Consider the following 16,366-nt stretch of genomic DNA (forward strand, 5'->3'; position numbering starts at 1 on the left):
GTGCCTCAACAACCTCTCACTCAATGTAATCAAGACCAAAGAGCCGATTATTGATTCCAAGAAGAGGAAACCACAGGTCCATGAACCAGTTCTCTTTGGGGATCAGAGGTGGAGAGGGTCAGCAACTTCAACTTCCTTGGTGTTATCATTTCAGAGAATCTGTCCTGGGCCCTGCAAATAAGTGCAATTACGAAGAAAGCACAGCAATATTTCTGCTTCCATGGAGTTTTGCAAAGATTTGGCATGACAGTTAAAATTTTGACTAACTTCTATAGATGTGTGGTAGTGGAGAGTGTATTGACTGGTTGCATCACAGCATGGTATGGAAACACCAATGCCCGTAAATGGAAAATTCTGCAAAAAGTAGTGGATGTGGCCTAATCCATCACATGTTAAGCCCCCCTCCCCCATTATATGGAGTACTATTGCAGGAAAGCTGCATCTGTCACCACTGAAACTATGTACTCTTCTAACTGCTGCCATCAGGAAGAAGGTACAGGAGCCTTAGGACCCATAGCACTAGGTGCCTCATTTCCACAGATGCTGCCCAACCTGCTGAGTTCCTCCAGCTTGTACGTGTTGCACCAGGTTCAGGAACAGTTATTACCCCTCAACCATCAGGCTCTTGAACCAGTGTGGATAACTTCACTCACTTCACTTATCTTCACTTGCCCTATCACTGAACTGGTCCTCCAATCCAGGGACTAACTTTCTAGGATTCTTCATCTCATGTTCTCGATGTTTATGATTATTATTAGTATTACTTTGTTTTTCTTTTGCATTTACACAGTTTGTCCTCTTTTTACACACTGTTTGCCTATCTTGCGTGTGGTCTTTCATTGATTTTGTTGTGTTTCCTGCATTTTCTTGTTCATTATATTTGGCCATTCTGATTGGACTGAATCATGTTGCCACTGCCTAGAGTTCTGAGCTCAGTGCAGACAGCTATTTAAAAGTATTAAAATTTAGTCTATCTTTTAATAGTAATTTGCAAACACAAAATAGTTAATTAAAAATTTAAGTTTATACCATGCTTTGCTTCCTTAAGTCTATGTCCTACAAAGCCCATTAAAATGAATACTTAAGAAAAATCAATGCCAGTTCCGACTTGCTACAGAATGTGAGTGGTTGCTGCCCAGCACAATGCTGCTGAATCCAGTGAGACTGGAGCCCATTGCTGTAGATTCTCATTGAATCAGGCAATGAAGTTTGCAGACCAGTTTGACCCTCCAAATCTATCACTTAGGCTTGGATGCCCAGTTTCACTGATATGCTGCATATGTCTGGAGATGGTCTCAGTTTGAAAAGCTTCACCATAGTGGGTCCATTTTTGAATCAACAGACACAGCATAATTTAGATATTATGGTGCAGCTTCAGTAAGTTACCATTACCCTGAATTATCTATCCCCAGCTTTGGCATCAATTAAATCTGTGTGTCAGGTATCTATTATGTTAATGTACAGGCAGTTCCCGGGTTACGAATGAGTTCTGTTCCTGAGTCCGTCTTTAAGTTGGATTTGTACGTAAGTTGGAACAGGTAAATCTGGTATTATTTAGCGTCAGTCAAACGTTTGTCTTAATATATACGGAAAGCCGTACATTTAAAACACCTTAAAAATATGTATTTCAATAATTAAACCACTGCATTGCTTAGTAATAATTGTAGCTTTCATCCGGGCAGGGTCTTTCACATGCTCCATTATTCTCACTTTATTCTTTAAAATTGTTTCGATCGTCCACCGACTGTAGCCTTGTGCTTTTTCCAGTGACCGATGGCGTTTCAACTCTTTCCAATCGCTTTATTATTTCCACTTTATTTTCAATGGTGATCATTTTCCGTCAACAGAACAGAAACACTGCAGATTCAGCTGCAGTGATCTCCCCCGGGTCTTAAAGTCCACTGCACTGAGACACGTTAAATGGGACAAGTGGGGGTGGTGCTGACTGGAAAGGGGGGGGTGTCAGGGTGAATCTTGCTAAGAAAAATTTAAGCCAAATACAAAGTTACACACTCAACACAGTGTCAAAGGCAACGACTTAAAATGGCAGACGGTGTTCTCCTTTCTCAGTTTGTAAGTACAAGTTGTTTGTAAGTTGGACATTTGTAACTCGGGGACTGTCTCTATTAATAAAAATTGTACTGTTGTTAGATGTTACCATTATTTTTGTTGTGACAGTGTATTAGAACAATATTCACATTCAAATTTAATTTTTTAATCAGATCGGGAGCGCCAGAATTCAGGTCAAGGGTCACCAGCATCATCAGAGAGAATTCCCAGCCCACAGTCTCCCATAAACAATTCTGCAATATCTAAACCAGAGCAGCCAGTTGTAGTGTTTAAGGTAAAAAAAAAATTCCAAATATTTTTTGAGTAGTTTTTTTTTAATTTCAAGTCTGTGCTTTAAGTCTTCCTTCCTCAATTTACATGTACTCGGCCTGATTTTGGGACACTGGCTCGAGGTCAGTCTGAAAGCCTCCAGATGCTGCTGTGTCTAGTTTACTGGATGTGAATCAGAAACTGTTAATTTGTCCATGTCTACGTTCAGGCTTCCTGTCTTCTTGCCACTGCAGGACTATTTTAGGAACATTTGTGTTCAGCAAGTAATCAGCAGGCAGTAATTAAAACTAACTATGAAGTTTAAGCTGGTTTATAAGAATGTCTTTATATTGGTGCACTATAAAGAAAATAAGGTAATTTTCTGATCTTTATTTGGATTTTCTTGCTCCTTTCCGCTCAGACCAGAGACATTGGGAATTAGAGAATAATGTATCTAAAATGAATGTGCTTTTGGCTTCTACTTTGTAGATTCCAATGGGTGGTTGCAGCAGAAAAGTATGTAAATCAGGAAGCATTCCTAAATGAAAGTAGCTAACACACAAAATACTGAAGGTATTGCTTGGTGCATGTCACTGACCCTAAATATCTTAACTGTATCTTGAAAGGAACTGAATCCTGAAATGAAGGAATTCTTTAGTATTTAATTTGCCACAGACTTGAACCCAAGAACGAAGTTCTTCTTCATCATTATCAGGCAGACTGCCATGAATTAGTTACTATCTTAGCTGGTTAACTGGACTGACGGCCCAATCTTTTGATAACCTAACGGTGCCTTGTTATGTAGCATCACTCCTGTGTTACTTGTTATGTTTCTGGAAAGTATTCAACTCCATGGCAAAGCAGTCATTAAGTGTGCTACTCCTTCTGCATTCCTGTAGTCTTCGAGAAGCTTTTCAATAATTTTCCAACTAATTACATTCTGTTTATCTCTTTCTTGAAATACTGATCTAGTTGGCATTCCACTAGTGATCTTTGTCTAATTGCTTTGGTGTTTGGGTGGAGAGTTGCATTGAGAAACTCACTGGCTTGGTTTTAATATAAGTGCAAAAACTAAACAATTAACACCATAATTTGTGAGAGACTTAAATATCTGGAGTAAAATGAACCAATGAGGAAAAATATAGGTCATGGCCAAGATCCCCTTATTGTTTCCTTGTATATCCTGCTTTTTGGAAAACTTTAGATGCCCATGATAAGTTTGCACTTTACATCAGCTTTACCAGATGATTGAATGTCAGGAAGTGGATATACTGTACTGTGCAAAAGGGCTATATATAGCGAGGGTTCTAAGACTTCTGCAAAGTACTACAGTAATTTTATGTATTGCACTGTACGGCTGCCGCAAACAAAACCCCCAAATTTTGTGACGTGAGTGATCATAAACCTGATTCTGATATGGGTCTCTGTTGTGGACTGAGAATGGGAAGGGGCAGGGAGAGGGGAATCATGTTTGGGGAAAGGGGAAGGGGAGGTTAGGGAGTGGGAAGTACCAAGAAGACAATCTAATGATCAATAATAAGGGTTTCGGCCCGAAACGTCAATGGTTTATTCTTTTCCCGTAGATGCTGCCTGACCTACTGAGTTTTGTGTGTTTTGCTTGGATTTCCAGCGCCTGTAGATTTTCTTGTGTTCGTAATCAATAAACCAGTTGTTTGGAATCAAATAACTTTGCCTGGTGTCTCAGTGCACTGCTCTGCAACCTGTCCAAAAAACCCCTGCCCCCCCAAGGGAGCCCCACCCTTTCCTTTCTGAAAATCCTTCACTCTCTCCAGATTTACAAACTCGCTGACCTCTCCACGTTGACCATTAGCTGAGGGGTGTGTGGACCCCAGGTTGGGAACCCCTGCTCTATACCTCGACTGCCCTGCCTGCCATCATAATTTTATGATCTCTGTAAGGTCACCCCTTAGCTTCCTACTTTGTAGTGAAAATAAATAACTTTATAACTACAGTTCTCCATCCCAGGCAACGTCCTAGAATCTCTTCTGCACTCTTTCCCGTCATTTCCACATCCTCCTCATATATGCTGATCAGATATGTACATATACACATTTTGGGTTTGGGAGGTGCTGTAAAGAACCCTTGTCAAATTGCAAGTATGCTTTGAAGAAATCTAGTTTTTCCCTTTGTTTTCACCTATATTGTTTTAGTCTCATGAGCATTAGTTAATATAGTTGTAATAAAATAATATTGCTTTATTTTTACATTAGAGTCGAAGAATGACCCATATTTCTGCAGAACAGAAAAGACGATTTAACATCAAAATGGGTTTTGATACTCTTCATAACCTTGTGACCACTTTAAAATGTCAGTCCAACATAAAGCCGGTAAGCTGGTTGACTATTTCATCTCTTTCTTCAACTGTTTATCAGGGGATAGACAAAAGCAAACAGCCAGCAGTGCTCAGCAAATCAGAGAACTTCTGAGAGTTGTTAAACTGTTAGTATTCAGGTCACTGATCTCTTCTGGCTCAGTGGATGAGAAATATTAAAAGGCAGTTTGCGTCTATTAAAAACTTTATTACTGATTATGTCTGGATCTATTTTTATGGCACAGGAGCAGCAAAATGTAGCAGGTTGATCCCCTTTTGGGGTAACGGCAGTTTGTATTGAATTGAGTTGAATTTCGATTTATTGTCATTTAGAAACCACAACTGCAATGCAGTTTAAAAAATGAAACAACGTTCCTCCAGAAAGATATCACAAAAGCACACGACAAAACAGACTACAGCAGAAAATCCAAATAACGTTTGGCAATCCCCAAATCCAGAGTCTGGAGAGGCTGCTGCGTATTAATATCGCGCTACCATCTTAGCGCGTTCCCCAGAAAGGAGCTCCAAAACCTCCAGATGAAACAAGACACACCAAGTCAGGAGACCAACTCTACCACCCAACAAAGCCAAAACTAAAGCTACAAGACCTACACAAAACCACATAGTTACAACAGTGCAAACAATACCATAATTGTTAAAAAAAAAACAGACCATGGGCACAGTAAAAATAGTCCAAAGATGTTAAAAGACTATAAGTTTGAAAGAAACCACCACACAGTTTCCACAAGTGCTCAGGGTCCTGATAGACTCATCATCCCACGTAGGCAGCAGAAGGGAATACCCGTGCTATGGACTTCCATGGCACCGCCCAACTCAGCCTCGCAGGCACAGCACACAATGAAAGCGCCCTGACTGCAGCGGACTCCGAGTCTGTCCAATCTCCGAGCCTCAGGCACAGCCTCTCTGAGCACCATCCTCTGCCGAGCGCACTACGACGCCCCCGTCACCGGCCACTGGCAACGCCACCCCGAGGACTGGGGGCCTGTTCTTCCCAGCAGAGACCCAGACCTCAAAACAGCAACAGCAACGAAGAAGGCCTTCCTGGAGATTTCCAGATGTTCCTCTGTGCTCCCACGTCTTGTTTTTCATCAGATTAGGATTGTGCATGGCTCCTCGTTTGACAAATAACAGATATCATCTCTGGAGAGGCCGCTGCAAACTGCACCGTGCCACCATCTCTGTACCTTGCAGGCTGGAATGAGAAACAAATGGCTCAACAATTGAATCCACATGTAGGAATCACAAGCACTGAACACTGCTTTCTGTCTTTGTTAATAATTCCAATTCTTTTGCTAGGAATCCAAAATGGGGGACTCAAACTAAACAGTATGGTGAAGACACAGATCCTACTTACTGCTTTACTCTCCCTGGTCTCGTCGAATTGGTTAACATCTCTTTTCTTTTAGTTTACCTGGGTTTATTAAAGGTGGAGGTTCTTTACGTTTCTTTTAACAAATGCATTTTGAGAAACTGCTTGGATTTATAGGTCTTTTGTAAATCAGGAAGCGTCCTTTCTAAGCATATAGTTTGAGAGTTGGATTTAGATCTGAGCAATTGTAAGAACTATACTGGCCAAATTTGGCTCAGAGACAACACATACCCAGTTATGAAAATGTAACTGGATAATTATTAAGAAATGTATGATTGAGGTAAAATCTGTGATGAATAATCAAAATGGCAGATTTTGTGCAGCTCAGATTTTGTTAATTGGGTCTATGATTTCAAACAACGTGAATCACAGAATGCATTATGTTTTTAATCTTTTTTTTCTATATGCACGATGGTCCTATGCAAGAAAGTAGAATGCACATAGATAACATCAATTACAACTATTGGTTGTCTGGCAGAATTGAATTATAGCAATGTAACACTCACAGCAGACTACACTTGCATTATTTATAGGGATTATCAGTTACCTGGAGGTAAGATCTGGATTTAATATCACTTTCGTTTGATAATTGTAATGGAGCCTCCAGCACGTCACAATTAGGGAGAGAGAGTTGAAGGCAAGAAGCACTTACCAGAGGAATTGACAGAAATTTCCAATTTAGAGTGTCTGACCAACTTCCACTCAACTCCCACCACCATATCCCATCTCTGGTTAACATTGCCTGCAAAGGTCTTCTCCAGTTAAGAGCCTCTGGGGGTGAAGTGAATTGAATTGACTTTATTACTTACATCCTTCACAGACAGGAGGAGTAAAAATCTTTACATTACGTCTCTGTCTAAATGTGTAATGTGCAATTTATAGTAATTTATAATAAATAGCATGTACAACAGGACAGTCAATATAGCATAGAAATTCAGTTGTATCAGTGTGAATTAGTCAGTCTGATGGCCTGGTGGAAGGAGCTGTCCCCGGTGCCTTTTGGTCCTGGCTTTAATGTTGTAATGCCATTTCCAGATGGTAGCAGCTGGAACAGTTTGTGGTTGGGGTGACTTAGGTCCCCAGTGATCCTTTGGGACTTTTCTGTATCTGTCTCTGTAAATGTCCTGAATAGTGGGTAGTTCACATCTACAGATGCGCTGGGCTGTCCGCACCACTCTCTGCAGAGTCCTGTGATTGAGGGAAGTACAGTTCCCATACCAGGCATTGTCAGCAAAATATGGGCTTCTCGTGTGTTGTTTTACAATTCTTTATGAATCTGGATCCCTTTATGAACAGCCGTAAGTATGAATGGTGGACTGTCATTCACGGTCAACTAGAAGGAAATCTCACATGGCAAACTTTGTGGAGCTGACTCCCTAAGTTGGACTTGGACTCGGGAAGTGCTTTCCCCTTTATCCTGTATTTTTTTCTGCTTTTCTATTTGTTCCTCATCCTGGAGAGCACATTGCTACGGGGTAACAAGGAACTTACTGCAGAGTGCCATGGTAATTTACCTGCAGTACTCCTGCATAGCTGCCTGCATGCTACCTAATATGGCCAGCGTGGTGGTATGGATTAGCAAGGGGCATTGCCTTGTGTTAGGTGGAAAGACAGGCCCTCTCAGTCCAGGTTGATCGCTGCTTCATTGAAGAATCCTGCTCCAATAGTGTACTTGGATATTTATTTGGAAGTTATCATCAGGCCCTGCTACTCCTAAAAAATTCCAACTGATTAAGTGGAAGTCTCTCTATTTCCCGCCAGTGCTATTGCCTATTATCGTTTGCTTTTGTGCCATCATACAACTCCCCACCAACCCCCACGATACCTTCTTAAATGTCTTGGGAGTCAGCATTGTTCAGGAGTTACATTCTCGTTTGGAAATGTACTGTGCCATTTTCCCTTTGTCTATTCACTGTTTTAGATCGGCTTGCAATTTTCGTTTTTGGTGATCATGATCTGTGCATGACAAGTGGGATATAAAGGGGCTTCAGTACCACCTTCTGTTCCAAATATTGTTATCAAGTTTTGACTTTACAACTGAGCCAGCTCCTTTAAACTCTGAAGAAAAATTACTAACCTAAATTTTTATACTGGCATTGTTCATGTGCTACCACTCCTCTACCACTGATAATCTCGATATGCCCCTTCCATAGAATGCACAAAAGTCAGGACCAAACCAAATCTGCATGGCTAGTAGTGATTAGCATAACGCTATTTAGCACCAGTAACGCCTGCCACTATCTGTAAGGAGTTTGCATATTATGACAGAGTGGGTTTTCCCCAGGTGCTCCAGTCCCCTCCCACATCCGAAAGACTTACCAGTTGGTAGGTTAATTGGTCACATGGGTGTGATTGGGCAGCACAGGCTCGATGGGCAGAAGGGCTTGTTACCATGCTGTGTCGCTAAATACATAGAAATAAACAGCTAATATCACTTTGAGTATTAAGATGATGCACTTGTTGACTAATCGCCTCTGCAGTCCTGTTGTCTTGACTTGGTATTTCAATTCAATACTGTCATGCAGAGAGAGAGAAAACACCTGATTTATGTCACTTGCCTGTGACGAGGATCAACTGCCTTCGATTCCACTAGAGGATCTATTGTAGTCATACTGGTGTACCTTCAAACCCCTGTTGTAACCATCTTTAGCGACTGACAGATTGGGGTGTTCCCTATCAGATACAGGGGTGTCCCCTGTCAGTGATTAGTCAGTGTTACTTCAGCACAGAAACTTGTGCTTCTGTCCAATTCATTCATGCTGGCCAAAGTGTCTTCCTGAGCTAGTCCCATTCACTGATATCTCTTTAAAACTTTACTATCCACTAACTTGCCCAAATATCTTTTAAGAGTTGTAATTGTAACCGCTTCCATTACCTTCTCTGGCAGTTTGTCCCATAGTACTCACCAGCTTCCATGTGGAAAAACTTGGCTCCTCAGGTCTCCTCTAACCTTAAACCAATGTCCTCTACTTACAGACTCCCCTACCATGGGATGAAAACAGTGACCATTATCTTATCTGTGCCCCTCATGGCGCCATGACCTCTCTGAAGATGATCCTCAACTTCCTTTGCTCCAGGGAAAACAGTCTTAGCCTAGCCAGTCTCTCCTTGTGATTCAGGCCCTCCACTCCCTGCAACATCCTCGTGAATATTTTCTGGATCCTTCTCGAGTGTAATCGCTTCCTTCCTACAGTGTGGGAGTTTGATGGATTGCTGCAGACACTGGTCAGATCTGCAAATATTAATTCTGATCTGGGTCCCACATTCCTGTCTTTAGGGATGAGTGCCAGGCTCTGTGTAAAGAGCTAGGTAATAGTTACTTGGCAACACCTACTGAACTTTGGCAAGTCAGACAAATTGCCAGGTGTGTCAATGTTCATTCTCACTAGCCTGAAGTGGATTATTGAAGCCTGGGGCAGTACTGGCTTGTGACTTCACCTTCAACAAAATTGGCACACTAGCTACAATTACAGCTTTCCACACTTGCCTGGCTGCACTTACAGCTGGTTTGTCTACCATTGTCAGCAACACATAGGGATCTCAGAAGGTGTATGATAGAGCAATGTACAATAATGCAAAGTCTTCCTTCCTTGAATCTGCCAGTATGCTTCTTGTTCAGCCCAAGTTGTTTGTCATTTTTCTGGCTTAGTTGGATTTCGTACTTTCTTTAATAATCAGTGTTGGTTAGATTCAGCTGGTAGATGTTTTGCACTTGGGAGCGAACGGTGTGCTCGCAAGTGGTGTGTACACAAAAGGCATACTCTGTATTTGGATGGGCGTGCCTTTCTTAGCATTTGATTGTGAAGAGTTTCCAGCTCTAGTGATTCAAATAAAGGTAGCAAAGATATATTTTTTAATGCAAGCTTTTCTTATTTCCTGCATTCTGCTAAACTGGATAGGAGAACACAGAAAGTAAAAAGAATGGGTTTAAAAAGAGGAAACTCAGAAATTTCCCAGAATTTATATTAATTCATCTTGTATTTTCACTGAAAACATTTGTATTCTTTCTTGTAGATTAGCAATGCGGTCACACTGCAGAAGACAGTGGAATACATTGCAAAGCTGCAGCAGGAGAGGGCGCAGTTGCAAGATGAAGCAAAACGTCTCAGGGAGGAGATTGAAGAGCTTAATATTGCAATCAGGTAGGTAAACGGTGGTGGTTGTTCATTAAAAAAAATCTATTGGTCTAGTACAGCACTCGAGCATGGTTTTAATGACTACTTTCTTGATTACTACTCCATGGAATATAATTACAATATGACATATTGTAGTAGATATCTCACTAACTACTTGCTTTCAAACATCAGGTCAAATGGAGTTTAAACAGAATAAAGTATTCCTGTAATGCCCCCAACCCTATCTATTATTTTAGTCTGGTTCTTTTTCTCTCTCTTTTTTTTCCCCCCTCACTACAATCTCCCCCCAGCCCTACCTTTCTTTCTCTTTTATTTCCCATAATTCTCCACCTTCCCCCAGCCCATTTCCCTCCAGCCTATCATTTCTTAGCTCTCTACTTTATCCCTCCCACCACTTCTTATTCCCCCCCCCCCCGACCATCCCATGTTACTTCACTCCTGATGAAGGGTTTTGGCCTGAAACGTTGTCACTACCTCCCTGCATAGATGCTGTCTGGCCTGCTGAGTTCTGCCAGCATTTTGTGTTTTTATTTATTTCTAGCATCTGCAGTTTCTCTCGTATTCCTGTAATTCCTTTTGTTTGGATTTATTGCTCTGCTCATTTTAATACATCTGTCTAGCTCTGCTGTCATCAGCCAAAACTATTCACTTTTTCATGTCAACTTGAGAACCAAAAAATATTTGCGTCCAACTCTACTTCCAACTCCATTTTATTGAAAACCACCCTTCCCTGTTTATTACAAGGGCAAGGCTTTCATTTATCACCACCCAGTTGACCACACTGGAGCTGTCCCCAGCCCACAGGTCCAAACTTCCATTCCATTTTCATTCCTAGTCCTGAATCCTCTGTTTGGTTAGGACTAATCCTGACCTAGTTCCCACAAAACTGTTCAAGGCCTACTTCCTTTACTACCCCGTGTTGGCTGATACTGTAGCCAAATCTGTCCATTATTATTGTCTCTCCTTGAAATCTTCTGTTATCTCCCTTTCTCTTAAAACAAATCCATTCTATAAATTGCCACTTCAGCTTCAATGTTCCTTTCCTCTCCAAAGACTTTGTGCATGAGCTTCCCTTTGTGTTATAACTTTTCTGATTCTTTTCTAATTGTGTTTTCGTAAGGTTTAGGGTAAAGTGTACAAGATCTGAGGAATTTTTTTCATGCAGAGGATGGTTGGGGTAAGGAATGCACTATGTGATTGGATGTCAATACTTAAGTGCAGACGAGCACTTGAATCGCCAAAGCATAGAAGGCTGTGGGCGAAGGTCTGCTATTTAGGAAGAGTTATAGATAGGTATTCGAGGTCATGTGGACACGTGAGCTGAAAGGCCTGTTTCTGGTGGTAAATGCAAAACAGCAGCTCTGTCTAGCAAACTCCTACTCATTCTCTCTTTATGTGAAGAAACTTAATTGTAAGTGGTGGTAAACTTTAACTCTTGTCCAGAGGTTTGGAAGAAACAGTTACACCTGTTGCATTTAGCTTGCATAATCTAACTTCACTGATACTTTGTGTGTTGATGCCTGTCTGTTCTCTGTCCTGTCATCTTATAACATGTTGGGTTCTTTGGTATTTCTCCAAAGTAAAAATCAAGTTCAGCTGAGGTATTCAGATATACTCCATAGAGCTGATATAATGATAAGGGGGTGGAAACCACATTGAATGATTCATGTATTGAGATTAAGGCTTCCTCTTCATCTCTATCTATGGCTTGGCTGATACTATTCAACTGTACAGATTAAAGATGCATCGTAGGCCTTTCCTGGTTTATGTTGCTTATTTATTTGCTTCATAAACATTCCAAAGAGGGTACCCAGCAGTTTTGACAGTATATGTGTTACAATAGAAATTGGTTAAGGTCGTAATCTTAACCCAATAATTGATAGTAATCTGTAATGTTTTTCAGTATCTGTCAACAGCAGCTTCCTGCTACTGGTGTTCCAGTAACACAGCAACGGTCTGATCACATGCGGGAAATGTTCGATGAGTATGTCAAATCAAGAACACATCAGAACTGGAAGTTCTGGATTGTATCCTTTTTAATGCTGCCAGTTAACAGATTTTTTGTTTCATGGGGTTTCATGGGGTAGAGTTTCCAGTGAGCTGTCAATCAAGCCTTAGGCTGCAGTGTCACCTGTTGGCAGCCACCCGGGGGAGGTGGCGGAGTTGGGCACTCCACCAGAGTGCTGGAGATGGTGTGGTGCAGCCTCCACGCAGGAGTCACTGCTGCCCCCCAGTGTTCATTTGACAGAAGACAAGCTATATTGTGCTTAACAGCAGACTGCTACAACAGTCGTGGACATGGGGGCTTGTAGTATATTTTTGTTTTGTATGACTGTACTTTACTACTATCTCATACAGTGTATGTGCTTGCTGTCTTATATGTGCTTGTACTGTGTGTGACTGTTGATGCTGTTATTTGTACTTTGGCCCCAGAGTGACGCTGTTTTGTTTAGCTGCATTTATGTATGGTTGAATGATAGCTAAACTTGAACTTGATCCAAAATTAGGCAAATCATGATAAAAGAATGAAAATTTTTGAGCATAAGTTTCATCCAAGACAAATGAATTACTATAACTTTTTACAATGGTTTTGCTGGACTTGGAACCAGACATGTAAATAACTTTGCGTCTTTGTCTTTCTGCGTTTCTAGCCGTTAAACAGCTCTTCAAAAGAAGCATTCCTTTTGGGTTCACAACCCTACAGGACACCTTAAAAGTGTTTGAACATTGAAGGGTGTACCTTTCCTCCTTCCAGCTTTCAGCCTCGTGTACATGACTCCCAGTTATAGACAACCTGATGTCATTTCTGATGTGCTCGTTGGCCCACTACCTTATCTTACTCTGTCTCCGCCACCCTGATGTCAGCAGTCAGCTAAGTGCTACAGATTTGCTTGTAGTACTGTATATGGCTGATTGCAAGAACGTTCCAGCTAGTGCAGTTGTATTATAGAAGTAAAGAATTCATTGAATGAAGTTATGAGTTTTTTATTGTTTAGTGACCCTTAACTCACAATTCAGTTCAGCATAATTATTAAGCCTTTGTTTGACTCTTTCAATACCATGGTTACAAGTACAAGTGTAGATGATTTATGCAAGTCGACGCTTTCCTGGGTGGATCAGCATTGCTCTCTACCGGTTCTTCGACCAAGTAAGTCAGCTGCCAGAGTTGAAGAGCTGATTTAAGCTGTGCCGTGATTTTTTTCCTGGTCTGAGAATGGAAGAACTGATTTATAAAGAGTAAGAGCAGCACTAGTATGGCAGACAGCAACGATCTCCGATTAGAGAGCATGAGCCATTTGCCCTTGATGTTCAACAGCATTATTCTTGCTAAATATCCCTCCATGATTATCCTGGGGAGGGAGTAGGTGAAGGGAGGCACCATTCACCAGGTATATAATTTGACTAGTTGTAGAAACCATTAATGTGGCCATAGAAACACATTAATAAGCTAAGCGGAATACACGCAGAATGCTAGTCAGAGATGTGATGGAGCAGTCTGGACTTCAGCAGCAAAGAGATGTGACCATAAACTGGACATAATTTGATTAAATATTTTGGCCTTTAAGATTTATAGAAAATGCAGGGAAATTGAGTAAGGATTATTGCAGTAATACTTATGTAACTGGATTTGTCCTTTGAAAAGATACAGTCAAAACTACAGCAGATTTTTTTTTGTTGATCAAATTGATATACTTGCTCTGTATATGCAGATAGATGTGGATTTGTTGTTTTATTTAAACATTGTCATAAGAATGTGAAAGATCTTTTATCTTTGCTTGTTTCTGCCTACATTGTTCGTGTCTGGGAAGCTTGTCGTTATTTCATTCCTTGCAAAGAAAGTCTTGAATTGACGTTTTGTTAGGCAGTTGAGTGATTGTTACAGGTTTGATAAATCATAAATCTAACGGCAGTTTCCTTTTATTTGATTTAGTGGTTCTGAACACACTTCGTCATCTTAGTACCACCACATCCATTTTGACTGATCCATCACTGATACCTGAACAAGCAATTCAAGCTGTCAGTCAAGTCAGTAAGAGCAGTGGGGAATCATAGCACCTGCTCCTGGTGGCATCCCTGTGAAATGTGGAAGTCTCATGGTTGAAGATGGTCCTTCTGGAACGAGCAGAATGACATGATGTTTTTCATATCCCTCTTCCTCTCTGTGACTTTTGCACTTTAAAGATTTTTAAAGCTGTGATCTGGAAATTTGGGCAACTTAAAGTTAACTACTGGGTCTTAAACACTTGTTCTTCATTAAGCTTTCTGATTTAACAATAATAATTAACCGCTAAAGATAAATTCCATAATCAGTGAACCCAATATTACCTATAAGTGTTGATATCTGCATGCTAGAATTCCTGTTTGATACATTACAGTTTCTTTTATCACAAGCAATATTTAGTCTTTTTTTCCTGCACTTAACAGAAAGTATTGGTGTAATGCAGCAGCCTGTGTCACTTATAGTTCATGGGTAAGGAAGAAGAGAGGAGAAATGTTGAGTACTTTGTGAATAATGTATGCCTGCTACTTCTAGCATTATTGATAGTGAAATTTAAGGATAGGCTTAATTATTATTCTCTCCTTACTTCGTTTGTTTCTAAAATTTTGATTATGAATACTTATTTCAATTTTTAACTTCAAATCTTCCCTTCCTTGCAGTTGATTTTACTTTCCCTTTTATTAAAATGAGCATAGGAATGCATTCTCCTAAAGAAAAACCAGAAGGTTTGTCTGTTGATAATTCAGCATCCCTCTTCTGTCCATTGGTCTCATGATCAAGAAAAAAGTAACACTCAGGTACATATAAACTGCAAATACTATAAATAACAATAAAATGTTGTTTGTAGTAAATTAAAGCTTCAAGTTATAAAATCAGTCAATGTAGGTCTTTGTAAATTGCTCTTCAAATAATTAATGTGTAATTTATTTAAGGGAAATCACCTCAAGGGTGATATTTTTTGCATACTTCCAACAATTTGTTTTGAAACTCCAATGCCTCAGTCCTATCCTTTTGATTTGTTCTTAGCAAGCTTTCTATAAAACATGAAGATTGTACTTTAAAAACCAAAGACAATACTTAGTTGGTGTAAAAGCGGATGTTTTTGCATTCTACCAGTGGACTGGCATGAATAACATTGAATAGGTAATGTGTCATAATGGTCGGTGCATGGATTCTCTTGTGAAAGGATAAGCAAGCACATTTGTTAGAACAGTTACGTTGTTGCCTAAAGAAAAAAGATCTCTGCAGAAAATTAAATTGTTTTGTAATGATGTGACGGACAACTTTAATTCTGTTGTGATTATATGGGGCTACAGAAAATCAAGTGATATTCAATGTAGATTCTGTAAACAATTTGTGCAAAATCTGAAACTTGATTGGTGTACATAATTGTTTTAGGGTTCCAGACCTACCGACAGATTGTTCTATTTAGAACCATGATGTATTAAAGCTTCATTTATATTTTATAAAATAAAATAGAAACCATTTGACCTTTTCATATCCTAGTTTTTCTAAGCTTCTGCACATTCTTTCAAATTGTATCGTCTAGTTTGCATTGCCTCCAAAAAATTTTCCTGCTAAAATGAGCCATGTCATACATTGCTGTGTGAAATTGTATCTGCTCTATATTTCATCAGTATGATCAGGTCCTCCTGAAATCTGTAGTTCTAAATTTTTATCATTGTCATCTGCAAACTCTGTAAATGGAAGAGTACATCAATTGCCTACACTTGTGCACATAACCACAATGATATTTTACAGTAATCCTTCAAATGCCCAGGCACTCATTTCTGTCCAATAGTTTAGCCAAACCAAGTTGAAGTTTTATTCATAAGTGACATTTTTTGGTAAGTGACTCAAAACTATCCTAAAAAACAAGGTGCTTTGTTGGTTCATGATGAAAATTCTACCTGGTTTCATAGTTATTGAAAATAACAATTTAAAGATCATGCTTTAACGCTTTATTCTTGATTTTACTAAACTTGTTTTCAATACTACCTATTTTTAGAATTCTAATGGCAGAAAAGGAAGCCGTTTAGATATTCAGGTTTGTCATAGCTCCTGAAAGAGCAATTCTGTTAGCCTCTTTTCCTGTTCCATTTATACAGCCCAACAACTTGCTCTCTTTCAGTTCCTTGTTGATGGCACTAATTCCATTTCTATATCTTTATGGAGAGTGAATTGAATTA

General features: G+C 39.9%; 1 protein-coding gene across 1 annotated transcript in view; it reads left to right on the forward strand.

Moving 5' to 3' along the window:
- mlxip (MLX interacting protein) overlaps positions 1 to 15,673 on the forward strand; it is an 88,004-nt gene extending 72,331 nt beyond the window's left edge. Inside the window, exons 12-17 of the mRNA XM_059988205.1 lie at positions 2,223 to 2,344; positions 4,551 to 4,667; positions 10,056 to 10,183; positions 12,081 to 12,204; positions 13,196 to 13,325; positions 14,109 to 15,673. Coding sequence (XP_059844188.1) covers positions 2,223 to 2,344; positions 4,551 to 4,667; positions 10,056 to 10,183; positions 12,081 to 12,204; positions 13,196 to 13,325; positions 14,109 to 14,230 — 743 coding nt within the window. The 3' untranslated portion in view covers positions 14,231 to 15,673. The remainder of the gene's footprint in view (positions 1 to 2,222; positions 2,345 to 4,550; positions 4,668 to 10,055; positions 10,184 to 12,080; positions 12,205 to 13,195; positions 13,326 to 14,108) is intronic.
- Positions 15,674 to 16,366: the final 693 nt, after the last annotated feature.

The sequence above is a fragment of the Hypanus sabinus genome, chromosome 13 (genome assembly GCF_030144855.1).
Source record: "Hypanus sabinus isolate sHypSab1 chromosome 13, sHypSab1.hap1, whole genome shotgun sequence".
NCBI classification, from domain to species: Eukaryota; Metazoa; Chordata; class Chondrichthyes; order Myliobatiformes; family Dasyatidae; genus Hypanus; species Hypanus sabinus.